This window comes from Scyliorhinus canicula, chromosome 6 (assembly GCF_902713615.1).
Source record: "Scyliorhinus canicula chromosome 6, sScyCan1.1, whole genome shotgun sequence".
NCBI classification, from domain to species: Eukaryota; Metazoa; Chordata; class Chondrichthyes; order Carcharhiniformes; family Scyliorhinidae; genus Scyliorhinus; species Scyliorhinus canicula.
Window position 1 is genome coordinate 117,475,365 of NC_052151.1, and position 16,317 is coordinate 117,491,681.

General features: G+C 46.2%; 1 protein-coding gene across 1 annotated transcript in view; it reads right to left on the minus strand.

Moving 5' to 3' along the window:
• The window catches only part of LOC119967938 (XK-related protein 6-like), an 85,407-nt gene extending 69,474 nt beyond the window's left edge, over window positions 1–15,933 (minus strand). The window contains exons 1-2 of the mRNA XM_038801036.1: window positions 15,827–15,933; window positions 14,220–14,416 (exon numbers count right to left, since the gene is read on the minus strand). Of these exons, the coding sequence (XP_038656964.1) occupies window positions 14,220–14,416; window positions 15,827–15,933 (304 nt within the window). The remainder of the gene's footprint in view (window positions 1–14,219; window positions 14,417–15,826) is intronic.
• Between the last annotated feature and the right edge of the window lie 384 nt (window positions 15,934–16,317).

Here is a 16,317-nt window from a genome sequence, read left to right on the forward strand (position 1 = left end):
AACAGACTTAACCTCTAACCTCTAACCAGACTACAAGATGGACATATTTTTTCCCCCTCCCCTCTGTAAATTATTTGTAAATCTGTATATAGTTCCACGCCAGCCCCGCCGGACTCATTTTTAACAGGGGGTGAATGTGGTGATCCACTGTGTGCACCTGTATTAGGGGATGTAAGGTAGGACCTGCACTACAGGTTCGCCGGTAGCCCCTGCCGTTTAGCTCCGCCCACAAGGAGCCATATAAATATGCGTGTCCTCCTCCTGATCAGCCATTTCGCCAGCTGAAGCAGGAGGCCACGCATCTGACTTTAATAAAGCCACAAATGAACCAAACTGAGTCTTTCGTGCAATTGATCGTGCATCAGGGAGATAACCCGTTGGCCAGACCAACTCCTCAGAGATCAGGCGACCACACACCCCCACACATTGGCAATGCCACCCCTGCACACCTGTGCATTACCACACACACCCTGAAGTGAAGACACCCTCCTATGTGGTCACTGAGGGCACCCTCTTTCCAAGTCTCCCCTTGCCTCCTTTTGAGCCCTCTCCCCGTTCAGGTTCCTCACCCTTCACCCTCCCCCCATCCCCAACATTTTGGAGGCCCCTTCATAGTCATCCTTCACCCCACATGCTTTATACCCCCCCCATATCGCCACTTTAATGCGAATGGCCGTCAGGCCTCGATCGTTGGCTGGAACCCGGGCACCCTGGCACTGTCACCCAGGCACTCTGGAAGTGCCCCTGCAGCCTGGCAATTATACACAGGCACCTTGGCAGTGCCAGCCTGGCAGTGGCAAGCTCCCTGGGTGCCAGAGGGAGAACCAAGGTTCTACCCTGCCCTGTCACTAACCACCAGGAGTCTCCAATGGCCGGAGAGGCCCACCAAAGTTGCCATACCACCTGATCCACCTTTGTGTGGACCAATACTAAACTGCACCTGATTGGGGTTTCCTCGGTGAGGCCGTTAGATCTCTGGGGCCTGTTAGATTTGGCGTAGGCATAGTTAAGTGGACAGTTAAGTTCACATAACTATGCGAGTCTAGAACCCGCCTGCGACATCGCGTGAAACCTCGTTAGATCTCACTGGGCATCACGACCATCAGGTATCCCGGAAGAGGCCTCTTGCAACATTTTTTGGCCATGCCCTGTCCTGATTTCGACAGGACACAGCTGGTAAATCACACCCTAAGTGTAAACACCAGGACTGAATTGTGTGGGGTTTGCATTCCGCTGGGGCGCTATTCGGGGAACAATTCAGGACAAGCTAATGCAACAGCAATCTGCTTGCCCGAATTCCGACCAATTCCTGGCCCAGTGGGCACACTAGTCGCTGGGGCCAGAGTTAGCACCAAAGAGCCTGGCAGCTGCAGCTGTTTTTAAGATCTCCACTAACCACACACTCACTACAGCCACCAAGCTTTCTCAGAGAAGACCAGCCCCCCGAGGTTGAGAGCCCAAGGTGGACTCACAGCTTCATGCCAATGAGGTGCAGAGGGACACGCTCTTCCAAAGGGTGGGCTGCGGCTCAAGCCTGCCTTCCTAAACACTGCCTGTGTGGTGGTGGCAGAGGGTCAGTCCTGAAAGCATCAACAGGAAGAGACTGCTGGTGATCCAGAGGAGTGGGGGTCAGTGGCGAGTCCTCTGCCTGAGAGGGGCAGTGAACCATGGAGGGTTCCAAAGGCTGTGGTGCAGGCGTCCTCTGGTTGGGGTGAGCTCTGCTTCCTCTGCAATGGAGCTGCACTTCTGAGGAGTGCCAACACTTGGTGGGCTCCTGATTGAGCTTTGCCCTTGATGATACAGCTGGGGTATGAGGGTGCCCAGAGGGGCAACCTGGGTGAACTCCCAGATGATCAGTAGCCATTTGAGCATTTGAGCATCACTGAAGGGCGGAGAATGCTGTGTCCAATCAGCTAATCACATTTAAATGCTTGTAAATGCCGGCTTTGCATGGCGCCGGGGCGCAAACCTTGTTATTGACACCAATGAGGGACCAAAGCCTGGGACCCAAATCAGCTCCAGACGCGGACCACTATTTTGGCCGGATGCCTGACTCTCTGTCCAATCCTGGTTCGCGTTTGTGACATCGCGAGGTATAGAATTGTGCCCACAATGTTTTGGCTTCAACGGTTTTCTTGTGGGCAGTGAATTCCACAGGCTGACCACTCTCTGGGTGAAGACATTTCCTCTCATCTCAGTCGTAAATAGTCACATCTGTATCCTCAAACTGTGACCCCTGGTTCTGGACACCACCCACCATCAGAAACATCCAGTCTCATCTACCCTGTCTAATCCTGTCACAATTGAGATTCCCCCTCATTCTTATGAACTCCAGCAAATACATACCTAACCAACTCAATCTCTCCTCTTATGTCATTCCTGCCAGGGCAGCACGATGGCACAGTAGTTAGCACTGCTGCCTGACGTCATCAAGGTCCGAGGTTCGATCCCAGCCCTGGGTCACTGTCCGTGTGGAGTTTTCACATTCTCTCTGTGTCTGAGTTTCACGTCCACAACCCAAAGATGTGCAGGGCAGGTGGATTGGCCACGCTAAATGGCCCCTTAATTGTAAAAAAAATGAATTGGGTACTCTAAATTTATTTCTTTTTAAATTTAAAAATAAATCAGTCCTGCCATCCCAGGAATCAGTCTGGTAAACCTTCGCTGCACATCCTCTACAGCAAGAGCATCCTCCCTCAGATATGGAGATCAAAACTGTACACAATATTCCAGGTGTGGTCCCAACAAGTGGCTGTATAATTGCAGCAAGACATCCCTGCTCCTGTACTTGAATCCTCTCGCCATGAAGGCCAACATAGAATTTGCCGTCTGTACCACCTGCTGCACCTGCATGCTTACCTTCAGTGACTGGTGTACAAGGACACCCAGGTCTCATATCACATTACTCTCTCTCAATTTAGAGCCATTCAGATAATTATCTGTCCTCCTATGTTTGCTACCAAAGTGAATAACCTGACATTATACTGCTCTGCCATTCATTTGGCCACTCACTCAACTTGTCCAAATCACACTGAAGTATCTTTCTATCCTCCTCACAACTCACCCTCCCACCAGCTTTGTGTCATCTGCAGACCTGGAGATATTACATTTAGTTCCTTCTTCTGAATCATTAATATATATTGTCAAGAGTTGGGGTTCAAGCACCAATCCCTGCGCTACCTCCTAGTCAGTGCCTGATATTCAGAAAAAGACCCGTTTATTTCTACACTTTGATTCTTGCCTGCCAACCAGGTTTCTATCCATCTCAATATGTGGGGCGGGATTCTCCTGTACCCGGCAGGACAGGGGGTCCCGGCGGGACGGAGTGGCGTGAACCACTCTGGCGTCAGCCCACCCCAAAGATGGGGAAGGGGCTAGGACAGCGCCGGAGTGGTTTGCGCCCCGCCGGCTGGCGTGGATGGCCTTTGGCGCCACGCCAGCCAGGGCCAAAGGGACTCCGCCGGCAGGTGCAAGTCCGTGCATGCGCGGGAGGGTCAGTGGCTGCTGACGTCATCCCAGTGCATGCGCGGGGGGGGGGGGGGGGGGGGAGGGGGGTTCACCGACGCGTTGGCCATCGCGGAGGCTGACACGGCCAACGTGTAGGAAAAGAGTGCCCCCACGGCACAGGCCCGCCCACAGATCGGTGGGCCGCGATCGCGGGCCTGGCCACCGTGGGGGCACCCCCCGGGGCCAAATCGCCCCGCGCTCCCCCCAGGAACCCGGAACTCGCCCACGCCGCCAGGTCCCGCCGGTAAGGGACCTAGTCTAATCTACACCGGCGGGACTGGCAAAAAACAGGCGGGACTTCAGCCCATCGCGGGCCGGAGAATTCAGGCAGCCCCGGGTCCCATTGAATCGCACCAGTCACCGCCATTATCCGAGGCGGGCAGCGCGATTCACACCTCGCCGACTTTTGGGGGGGGTCCGAGAATTTGGAGGATGGCGGGGGCAGGAATCACGCAGACCCCCGGCGATTCTCCGACCCGGCGGGGGGGACGGAGAATCCCGCCCATTACCTCCAATCCCATACACTTTAATTTTGCATGCTGATTTCTTATGTCGGACTTTCTCAAAAGCCTTCTGAACGTCCAAATAAACCAGATCCACTTGCACCCTTCCCCCATTCATCAACTCTGCTAGTTACATACTCAAAGAATTCCAGGAGACTTGACAAGCATGATTTCCCTATTGAAATCAATTCTGACTCCAGCCGCTATTTTCCATGTGCTCTGTTGTTAAATCTTTTATAATGGATTCAAGAATTTTCCCCACTACTGACGTCAGGTTAATTGATCTATAATTCCCTGTTTACTATCTACCTCCCTTTTTAATTAGTGGAGTTACATTAGCTACCCTCCAATTTGTAAGAACTGTTCCAGGGTTGTTAGATTCTTATAAGATGACTACCAATGCATCCATTATTTCTAGGGCCACTTCCCTAAGTATTCTGTGTTAGAATATCGGACCAGTCCCCCAACATTTGTTTGGAAACCGGACGAGAAAGAGCAGCATGGTGGCGCAGTGGTTAGCATTGCTGCCTCACGGAGCCGAGGTCCCAGGTTCGATCCCGGCTCTGGGTCACTGTCCGTGTGGAGTTTGCACATTCTCCCCGTGTCTGCGTGGGTCACACCCCCACAACCCAGGGTAGGTGGATTGGCCACGCTAAATTGCCCCTTAATTAGAAAAAATGAATTGGGTACTCTAAATTTAAAAAAAAAGGAAACCGGATAAGAAACCCCAAACAACTTTTATAAAACTATGAAGAAAGAATATTTTACCCCGGAGGTGTTGACTCTGACCAATATGTATTTTTAATGTTAAAACAAACTTTACTTTAAAAACAGAATTAACCACGAATTAACATCAAACAAATATCTTACAATTAACTGAAACAGTTCTTAAAAGGAAAAAAACGTTCAATGCACTAGCTACACCTACCACTATATAATAATAATAGTAATCTTCATTGTCATAAGTAGGCTTACATTAACACTGCAATGAAGTTACTGTGAAAATCCCCTAGAGCAACCCAATGCAGTCCAAATGCCACTTATAAATAGTTAACAATCATGGTTACTTGCTTATCTGTGCAGACCTTTGGAGAGAGAGACCCTTTCAGGAACAACCTGAAAATGCTTCTGTCTTGTAAGACTCAAATCCTGTTTAACATGAAATCCTATAACAGACTGCATAACTACAAACAGACCTGGCTCCTCCCTTAATTACATCAACTGTATCCCACTAAGATGTCCCATAGTCTGCCCAGTTAGGACTAAAAACACTTCCTCATAAATTATCTACACCCCAGGGAATCTTCAGCAATCAAAATAATTTCCAATTAGCTATCTGTATGTAAACAAGTAAATGGTTAGAAACCATGGGTACCTCACCTTTTACGGCTTCGTAATTACAGCTTTAGTGGACACACTGCCTGCATGTATTTTGAACCAGAGATTTTAATAACAGTACTGCCATAAATATAATATGTAACAATTTCTAGATTCATCACACTGGGATGTAGATTATCAAGTCCTGGTGATTTATGGACCTTCAATCCCATCAATTTCCCAATACCATTTCTCTCCTAATACTGAGTTCAGTTCCTCCCTCACCCTCTGTGTTCCCTAATATTTCTGGTATGCCATTTGTGTCATCCTTTGTGAAAATCAAAGTATGTATTTAGCTGGTCAGCCATTTCTTTGTTCCTCATTATAACATCCCCTGTCTCTGACTATAATAGACCTACATTTGTCTTTACCAATTATTTTTTGTTCACATACCGATATAAACTTTTACAGTCAGTTTTTATGTTCCCTGCAAGCTTACTCTCATATTTACTTTCCCCTTCTTAATCAATCCCTTGATACTCCTTTGTTGAATTCTAAACTGCTCTCAATCCTCAGATCTGTTGTTTTTTCTGGCCAATTTGTTTGTCTCTTCCTTGGATCTAATTCTAACTCTAATTTCCCTTGTAAGCCATGGTTTGGCCATCTTTCCCATTTTACTTTTGCACCAGACAAGAATAAACAATTGTTGCAGTTTACCCACGTCCTCTTTGATTGTTTGCCATTGCTTATCCACCATCATCCCTTTAAGTAACATTTCTCAATCGATCACTACCAATCCATGTGATCTAACAGCGGTGTTGTGCCTGGCGCAGTTCCATAGCAGTTAGATAGCAGGAGAGGCTGACATTGGGATCTGCGCCGAGTGCTGATTGGTTTCCGATCTAACCGGTCCGCCCCTGTTGGCAGGTTCCTGATCCCATGGAACTGCGCCAGGCACAACACCGCTGTTAGATCACATGGGTTGGCAGTAATGGATTGGGAAATGTTACTTAAAGGGATGATGGTGGATAAGCAATGGCAGGTTTCGGATCCCACCCAGACATGGCGAGGTATCAATTAACACCAAAGAGAAGGTAAAAGCCTATCGCCCTCAGCCTTGAAAATGTTCAAATACTTGGCTTCCTCAGTTCCTGCTTACTAAGGCCGTCACCACTCTCCCTTCTGAGGAAAGGTAAAATAGGAAAAGAGCACCTCACTCCTAGCTACCGAACTCCCTCAATCACCAAACTCCAACTTAAACATCTACGCCAGCCCAAAGCAGCACTGTAAGATGGCCTGCTTTCATACTCTCTGAATTGAGCCTCTGTAAACCTGCTTAAGGCAGTTATCTAATTAGCTGGTTGCAGCTGCAGAAACCCTGTTTTAAAGTTGGTCTAAAACTCACTCTCTTCCAACCTAAACAGCAACCAGTAGCGATACTGCTTCAGGGTTAACCATAAGAGACACAATTTCCCGCCTTTAATTACAGAATTCCTAATTCTTCAAATATTTATCCTAAATATTCTGACTTTGTGACCTTTAACCCATTTGGGTCTCGCTCTACTGCAAACTTGCAAATTTTGATATTTGTGTTGTGCTACACCTGATAAAATTATTCGCCACAAACACTGAACATTTGTGAATGCTAGTTTCCGCAGGCTGCAATTGGAAACACAAGTTATGGAGCTGTCCAATACCTTTAGAAAACAATGGAAGTAGAAAAAATAAAGCACTAGTTTCAAGTTTAGAATCTTATTTTCAATGGTATTTTTTGCATTTACCAAAAGTGTCCAAGAGGAAATTACATCGCAAATTAATTCCTGTTTTCCATAGAAGTTTTCTGCACACAATTACAATTCAATGTTTCCTCATTGTTGCGATGTTCAAGATTTTGAATACCCCTTAAACATCCACTTGTATAATATATTTTGACTCCCATAAGTATGCTCCAGATATCTGAAGTATCAATGTAGTGGAACAATATGTTAAAAACCTGGTATCCCATATATTAGCAATGCCATATTGCAATGCTAGGATTTCCCTGGCAGGATTATTGAGTTTAAAGGCTTCTCAGTAAAACTCCAGAATACATTTAACAGGGAATATGCACAAACCATATAGACTGTGGATTTGAAGGTAAAATATTTCACAAAGTGGCCAAGATAATTTTACACAAGAGAAAATAATGGATTGGCTATATTTAGAATTTGAGGGACAGCAGTGATACTTTAAATTGGTATAGATTGACTGGTTTGCAACACTGTGGCATGAGGGATTCCCAATAGTCTCAATGAATTTGGAAAGTTAGGAGGCAATGTGTGGATCAGGCAAGAAAATCTGAAGTATCCCAAACTCTGTTCATCATATTTCTCTGCACCCTTCCGAATAGATTCTGCCCACAATATTAGACATAGACAATCACTGCACAAAATAAGGTGATTGTGCCAAAGGTCAACACAGCTAGGTGGTGATCGCCGTGGACACCTTGGTTCAGGATCTGCACTGCTGCTGGACATGCAGTCCATGATGCTGGCACTTGTGGGGATCTATCAGTGCCAATGCCAGATGGCAGTGGGGTTTCTCAAGCTCCTGTCAGCCAGCTGCCCATCTAACACAAGGAGGAAATCAGGGGCCCGAGGGCACCCATGGAGAGGATCAGCTGATGCCATCCACCCAGGTGACTCCAGGAGTGTCATGCCCATCTGAATCGCCTCTTCCTGTGACCGTTCCAGCTCCAGCTCTAGAGGCAGAGGAGAGTTGCACTGCCACACAGCAGAACCCTGAATACACGCCAGTGCCTTCCAGATCTCAGCCCTCCAGCGGATGCCTGCCAAGATCACCACAGACACCAGAATATGACAGACAGCAGGCATCTCCGCTGTGGTTGTTGGGGATACACGAAGGCATTCCGGCAGGCTTAGAAAGGTTAAGTAGGCTCTAGTTGCACAGCATGGGCACGGTTCTTGAGCACTTGTACATAACGTTCTCCTCTGTAAATAAACTCTTAGAGCTGTGCTCCTGCAGAGCTGATCTGAAAACATGATTTCTGTACCAGAAAAAGGCAGGATGATCAGTCCAGACCTTCTTCCATGTGCTTTGTGCAAGGTTCCCAGAGCATTGCTGGCTTCCTTTCACCGTGAATGAACACATCAGTCATGCCTGTATCTCGTAAGGAATGAGGATGTCTCCCACAATGCACAGGGCTGGCATCACTCATTCCAGTCATTGTCAATGTTTGCTCTTGGCACCTTTGAGGTGAGGCTGGACCCCCTACCCCACCTGCTTTTGCCTCTGGTGACAATGAACCTCAAGGGTGCAGCTCACGAAGGATGCTGCAAGATCAGGAGCGACAAAACTTTCCCTCTGCATCGCCATGATATGACGCTAGCCATTGAGAGCAATAAAGCTGCCATCAGCCAGACAAAAGTTAAACATTCACAAAAGCTCTGTGAGGATCTCTAGACTGTCCCCACTGCAAGTCATCATCACCCTCCTGCAATGTAGGGAGTATGAACAACCGCTGCATCCCCATGACAACAGCCTTATCACAGAGAGTGTGAGCTGTCATCTGTCAGATGGAGATGCAATGCTCACAGATGCCAATGCGATGACCTCACTGGATTTCCTCATCAATCCCTTTGAAGTCTTCCACATTGGAAGAAACGTGCCACTCCTCCATCTCCTCGTCCGGAAGCTCCTTACCCATTCCTGGCTCCATTACCCAGAACCAGGTTGTGCAGGCGATGATGATGCATGACACCCTCTGTGGTTTGTATTGCAGGGATCCACCAGGCTGGTCTGGGCACTAGAACCTCATCTTTAGTGTCCCTATGGTTTGCTTGGCCAAAGTATGAGCTGCAGCATGAGCCACGTTGTACCTTGTCTCAGCTGCACTCTGTAACCTCCGCATAGCTACCTCCTCAGTTGGTAGTCCTTGTCTCCGAAGAGACAGCCCTGCAGCCTCTTCAGACCCTAAAACAAGTCAGGAATCTGAGAGTGGCTCTGAATGAAGGAGTTGGGCATACTCCCTGGGAATTGTGCACACACTTGCAGGATGCATTTGGTGTGGTCGCTGATTAGCTGAACATTCAGTGTTTAGTGGAAGTGGAAGCTCTTGTGGTTTACATAGTTCACAACTTGCTTTCATGGGGATCTGAGTGCCACGCTAGTGCAGTTGATGGCACCCGCACCTGTGAAAAAACAGAGATTTTGCAATCTCATAGCTCTTGCATCATGGTTTGCATGATCCTGGTTGAAATAGATGAAGTTGTGTGCCCTCGCAAAGATTGCATTCGTCACCACCAGGATGCATTTGTGTGTGGAGGCTCTCAAAATCTCGCAGAAGTCACCTTTGGAGCCTTGCAAGGAACCACTTGCGTGAAAATTGAGCGTCTCAATAACTTTCAGTGACACTAGCAGTGGATGCTCTCCAAGTTCCCTTGGCACCAAATCTTGCTGTAAGTGGCAGATGTGACCAGCTAATTCTTTGGACATTAGTGAGAATAGTACCACTGAGATCACCAGGCTCCATGTTCAGTGTGTTCTTCTCACTGCAGTATCGAAGAGACTTGATGCTTAGCAGTTGTCTTCAAAGGACCACTCTTTCCCCATTCGTCATCTGAAGGTGCCGCTCAAAGCCCATTGCTGGCTTCAATATTGATGCCCAGCTATTACTTTGCATTCTGCTTTGGCAACACCCCACACTATCCTTGCTCTATACTACATGACTGAGTGGCCACATCTTTAGCCATTCTACTACATCCTGAGCTCTCATCTCATGCACAGGCATTGCCCAAGCTTCGCTCCAAGAGCTTGTGCTAAACTTGGTCTTTAGTCAATATGCAACACAGCACACAGCCAAGGATTAGGAGTGTGTCATTGCCAACTCCCTAATGGGATATAGTGCTTGCCCAGTCAGGCAATGGTACACTTACACCACAAAAGCCATTGATTTAAGACATCAGAGTAACAATCAGTGGTACTCACACACGTGGAGCTCGAATGGGCATAACTGCATGGCTCGTCATCATGGACTGACCTTTACACTCAAATCTTAAAAAGGGGTGGGGGTAGGTGGGGGAGGGGGATAGAGTGTTTCTGGAGGCAACATATTGTCAATTGAGCTACAACTGAATGGTTTGAGCTTAACAAGGCACTAATGATGAACACATTTTTCAATTCACCTTGTCCTTGGCAACATGTAGCCTCCAGAAACACTCCCCCCCCCCCCCCCTACCCCCACCCCTTGGCCAGATTTGAGTGGAAAGGTCAGTCCATGATGACTCCCCAACTCTCTATTGCACTGTCCCAGGCTTCCCATCCCACTAGAGTCCCTTTTAAGAAACCTGTGGCTTGGCTGCCAAAGGCATAATTATTCGCTGTTCCCATCGCCGAACATGCCCGATGCAAATGGATGATAAACTCAAGTCAAGGCACCAGGAGAAATATCTTGTTCTTGTTTGAATAGTTCCATGGGACCTTTTCAATCCTTAGGAGGTTAATTGAAGCCTCAGTTTGACGTCTGAGTTGAAAGACCTGAAAGTACTGCACTCCCTCAGTCCCTCACTGACATGCCAGCCGAGATTGTATGCTCAAGTCTCCAGAGTGAGTCCTGAACCACTGAACCAAAGCTGACACTTTATTATCTATACTTCACAATAAAGCCAGCTGATTAATTTCTGCTTGCCACTTGGGCATATTTTACCACTTTATCAATACCACAAATGCTTTTCATTATCATGGCTGTCTTCCCTTTAGGTTGTTGCAAACATCGGAGTCTCCAGCTGCAGCTACCATTACCCTTTTCCCTCATAGCCCTGAATGCACTGGCTCAAGCAGTGAACCCACTGAAAAAGTTTAAGTAGGACTGGCCGCATAAAGTGTGCCAGTGGTGGATCATTTGGGTAGGTGGGGCTTTCCACTCCGCCACACTTCTGGCAGCTTTGCCACCAGAGCAGGCAATCTTCCATTCCATGTACGATTTATAGAAAGGACTGGAGGATGAGTTATTTACAGGATTCAAATTGCTCTTGCTCCCACAGCTGAACAACTGTCAAACATGTATTGTAAATAGCCTCCATGATGCTTGTGTTTGACTGATATAGTTTGACCTGTTTACCTGTATCAAAAATTTTGAAACATCTGTTAGACTGAACTCTACCAACATCGCAGCAATCAATCAACACAAAATATTGTGAACTTCCTGAACTGCGCTATAACTGGCCATAACTCCTTAATATCCACACAGTTCCCTGTCAAACATCCATTAGTGTGGTTGCTGAGGCCCTTATTTATATTATTACTGTTCAGGTAAAATATTCCAGCCAAGCTCGTCTGTGAACCTTGTAAACCTTCAAATAGAGATTATTCTATTCGCATAATGTTTATGACATCGCCCTTGTGTTATTTACACGTAATTCAAATCAGCTGCATGTCAATTTGAGACAGAAAAATGTGCTTTGCGCTTAAATCTGGATCTGCAGTGCTATTTCCTCCCACTAACATACGTGGCGTGTTAAAGATTAGAAAACTGACCACGCTGTCATCACTCTTCTATGTTTTGCTTGGTTGTACTAATATTGATAATGATAGAAAAGAAAAAGAGGCAGGATGTAAAATGGTCTGCTATTTCTCTCTTGTCCATTTTACACTTTTGTCCTCGACACATTTACCCGTAGGGCCTTCAGTTACACTATCGCAGCGGAGACTGATACAATCTCAGACCATTACAGGAAACTGGATGAGTTACCAATTGAGTTTCCAGTGGATGATTCTGAGCATCTATTGCTAGCAATGGATTGGCATAAGATAGAACGTAGCCAGGGCTTTTGATGAATTATGATTGGGTTTAACAGTTTATACTTATCATTCCTTGTAATGTATTAATGAGTCCAAGATCGTGCCCAGGTGTAGGTAACTGAACAATGTTACCCATTTTTCCAATAGTACATAATGAAGCCAGAAATCTCAGCACTCAACCTGGTAATTGTGGTGGGAATGTGATGGTAAAAGCTAGGTCAGAACTCTGATTTACTGAGCCTCGATCTTGCCTTGGAGTAACCTTTGGCTCTGTCTTAAGCGAGGTTAAATGGTGGACCAATTGCATAGCTTCCCAAGGTTGGAAGTTCCTCTGGCCCTGGCCTGCCAAACACTGATAAAGGAATTAGCAGCTGATACACCCAGAAGGAAAAGCCATAATGGCCAAAGCAGTAACAGTAGCAGGACCTAAATTGATGTCCAAGCATAAGTCATGGTCTCGACCCTGGAAGAGGAGGGTTTTCACATTTTTAGATGTTTTTCTTTGGCATGACAAGGAAGCTAGCAGAAGCACAGACAGGAGACAGAAGACTTTCAGGGTGGGTTGGGAGCAGTGGGTGCACAAGTGATGGACAAGACCACCTTGTAGCTTGGCCATTAATATTGTATTAATACTGAGATAGCCAAGATTAGCAGCAATACTCTAAAGCATGATGCTCCAAATAAACTACTCAGAGCAAGTATTTTTTTATTAATTTGAGAGAGAATGCAATCACCAGTGTTTGTTGACAGAAAAGACTAGTGGCAGATTATGAAAATGGTAACTTTAAAGCTTAAGAACTTTTAGAAGCTGGCAATGAGCCATAATCACAAAGCCACCTAGTTCACACTGCATTCAGAGTCTCAGCCCTCTCCAGGAACTTGTCTGGTCACCTTCTGAACTTATTTATTTGCTTTAATAGCTTTCTCGGGCAACTAAGTTCTGGAACTATAATACACCTTACGGAAAGAAATATTCGCATGATAGCCCCTTCTACTCATTACTTCCAATTTCAAATTCTGTTAATGGCTACTTGACCCTTTTACTGTAAATTATTGTCGAGATCAACTTTGTCAATTCTATTGGAGTTTTCAAAATTTCATAGGGTCACTTCTAAATTTCCTTTTAGAATGAGAATAAGCCTGACTTTCTTAACCTCCTCACAACTTAACCTCCTGGAGTAGGTTCACTTGTTTGCCTCTGTACATATCAACAGCAACAATATCCCTCCTAAAGAATAGAACTGCATACTGTAGTCACAATACCTTTTGATCACTGTCGTACTCAATAACAATCTATCCTCTGATTTTAGACTACATGCACCGTTTTGTATCTTATATACACAAGGTCTTGCGAATGACAATGTACTAACCCAGCAATACTGGGTGTGAGACTTTTAAAAGGACAGTGTTTTTCCCCTACATGGATTACAGTCTATTCACTTTGGTTTAAAAGGTCAGCAGATAAAAATCTACATGTATTCTATCAAATTGCTTCAATTTGTTGGGTGTTCAGGATAAACAGAATATCTCATCGGACATTTAGTTTAAACATGTTCTGGATTAGTGCTCTTCTCGACATCATTTTGCAAAAGAATTCCAAGCATGTTAATATGGAACATTTATTCAGTTTTCTTCCACAGTTCCTGATTTTGAACTATTATGCTAAATGCTTCCAGCTAAAAGTAAAAGGCTCAGCTAAAATCTGTTGCTGCAAAGGTGCAACAATACCATGAATGTATATTTGACAGAACCTTTCTGAATGGTTGATGCAGAAGAAATATTGTTCTCAATGGCATAATACACAAAGCACATAATTACATATTTGAATGTCCTAGATGTCATTGCATTATGGCAGACAGAGAAAAATTTGTCAAATAAGTGTGCTTTTAATCTCTGAAGATGCACCATTTATAAAAATTTACATGTATTCAACCAAATTGCATCAATTTGTTGGGTTTTCAGGATATACAGAATATCTCAGACATTTAGTTTAGAAATTTTCTGGATTAGTGCTCTTCTCGACAAATGATGCTGTCTTCATAAATCACTCACTGCAGATATTAATGAACACATATATGTAATACAAAGACTTACATGGTAAGGTTTCTGCCTGGTTTTTCTGGATCATTATGCAGAGTTGTAGCACCAGCTGTGGCGCACTCTCCAGGAAAGTCTCCAGAAGGCGCAGCATGTTCACATCTGCATACTCGTACATCATGGCCCAGTAAAATCGGCGCTGGTGTTCGTTCTTTCTCCTGCTCTGAATGCCCAAGTACATTGTTCGGATATACCTGAAAAAACAAGATTTAAACTAGAGCACAATGCACTTGAGAAATATCACGACAGAAAACTGGGATGACTGAAGCATCTTCTGAATTTTGATTGTCAACAATTTTCAACAAAAATTTACTCCATTATTACCATGGAAGGGAAATTTTCAGTTCTTTGCCATGGGTTACTAGTACAAGTAAGTCTGGTGGATACCCATTTTCCCACTTGATTTAATTTTCAGGTAGGCTGTCCAGCAATCCCACCCAAAACAAGCCTGAGGCAGTTTAAATCAGAAATTCAGAGACCGATGCCAGTTGTAAAACCTTGAATGCAACACTAATGAGCAAATAGGCAAAGCATGCACCATGCATGTTCCTGAAGGTATTGAGCAGCCGAACCGGTAGACCATAAAAGGATCTGTGGAGGGCACACAGAAAAGGGACATTTCTTTTTTAAAGGTGACAACATGAAAACGGCAACATGAACCTCATAGCTCTGTGCTGCAAATGGTTTATAAGGAGATGAAAGCAGACTTAAGTTTGCAGCTGCCTATTCATTTCACTGGAGATAGGAGCGCAGGGGTCAGTAACCTACGACATGGGTGGCCTGCAAAATGATTGTCCAGTCTGAGCAGCTAGCGTCGCAAACCCGACATACTGGCTTAAAAATATCAAAACCCTCTGAACATTTAAGAAGCATTTAGATGAGTACTTGAAACATCACAGTATACAAGCATGTGCTGGGAAATGGGATTAGAATAGACAGGTGCTTGATGGCTGGTGCAGACACCATGGGCCGAAGGGCTTCTTTCTGTGCTGTCAAGCTCAATTGCCCTACAACTTTTTAATAATTTTCTCGCCCACTGCCAGCTTGTTCTTAATCATAATCAGACCACCCAAAAGCAGAGCCGACCAGTTGGCCAGTTCCACAGAGAAGGCAGTGATGTACCAGCAATTAGACTTGAGTCGTGAAGAAGTTCCATATATCAGGCCTTAATCAACTAATTGTGTGCCCGGCAGTTGACTTACAGAGAAAGGCCGACTGCTGGGTCCTACGGGTTCTTATACCCCGCCTCGTAGGCGGGACTACTTGCCTCTCAGCCAATGGGTGAGCAGTCACATGACTAGCCTCAACCAATCAGCAGAGAGGCCCATGACCGAGCTGAGCCAATGGGCAGTGAGTGCTCTGCACCAATGGCAGATAGGTACCGTAAACTTCCTAGTTATACCACCACATTCACCCCTTGTGGAGAAAGAAGCTGGGGGGGACAGGAAGGGGGGCTGTTGGACTGGTAGTATGACTAGAGAGAACGAGGTGTACCGAGGTAAATGGTGGCTTCCCACTGGCTCGCGACGACTGCGCACATACAATGAACGGTAATAAACTGTACACAAATGGAAAAGAAACAAAATAAAATGTGCAACTTGTACATTGGAACTCTGAATGACACAAGTAGTCCAATAAAAGTCCAGTGGAACATCAGATCGACGCGATCAGTCTGTCGGGCGCCTTTGATGTTCTGATGGACCGTCGCCATGGTGCCGGTGATGTCGGGCCGGTGGCCGTCCTTGACTCCAGGAGCGGCGGTCGTGATCCTGTGTCCGTACCCCTGGTCGGTGCTAGTGAAGCTCTGGCCGGGGGAGGGGGTTCCTGTGCGCTGGGTTGCGGGGGCGCCAGGGGGGTGGGGTGGGACTGGGCGGAGGGTGTTGATGTGGGGGGTTGGGGCCGCACGCCGGCAGGTGCCAGGTCTCGAAGGGAGACCATGTCCTGCCGACCGTCGGGATACTCCATGTACGCGTACTGCGGGTTAGTGTGTAGTAACTGGACTCGTTCCACCAACGGGTCGGACTTATGCACCCGCACGTACTTCCGGAGCAAGATGGGCCCGGGTGTGGCCAGCCAAGTCGGGAGTGGCGATCCG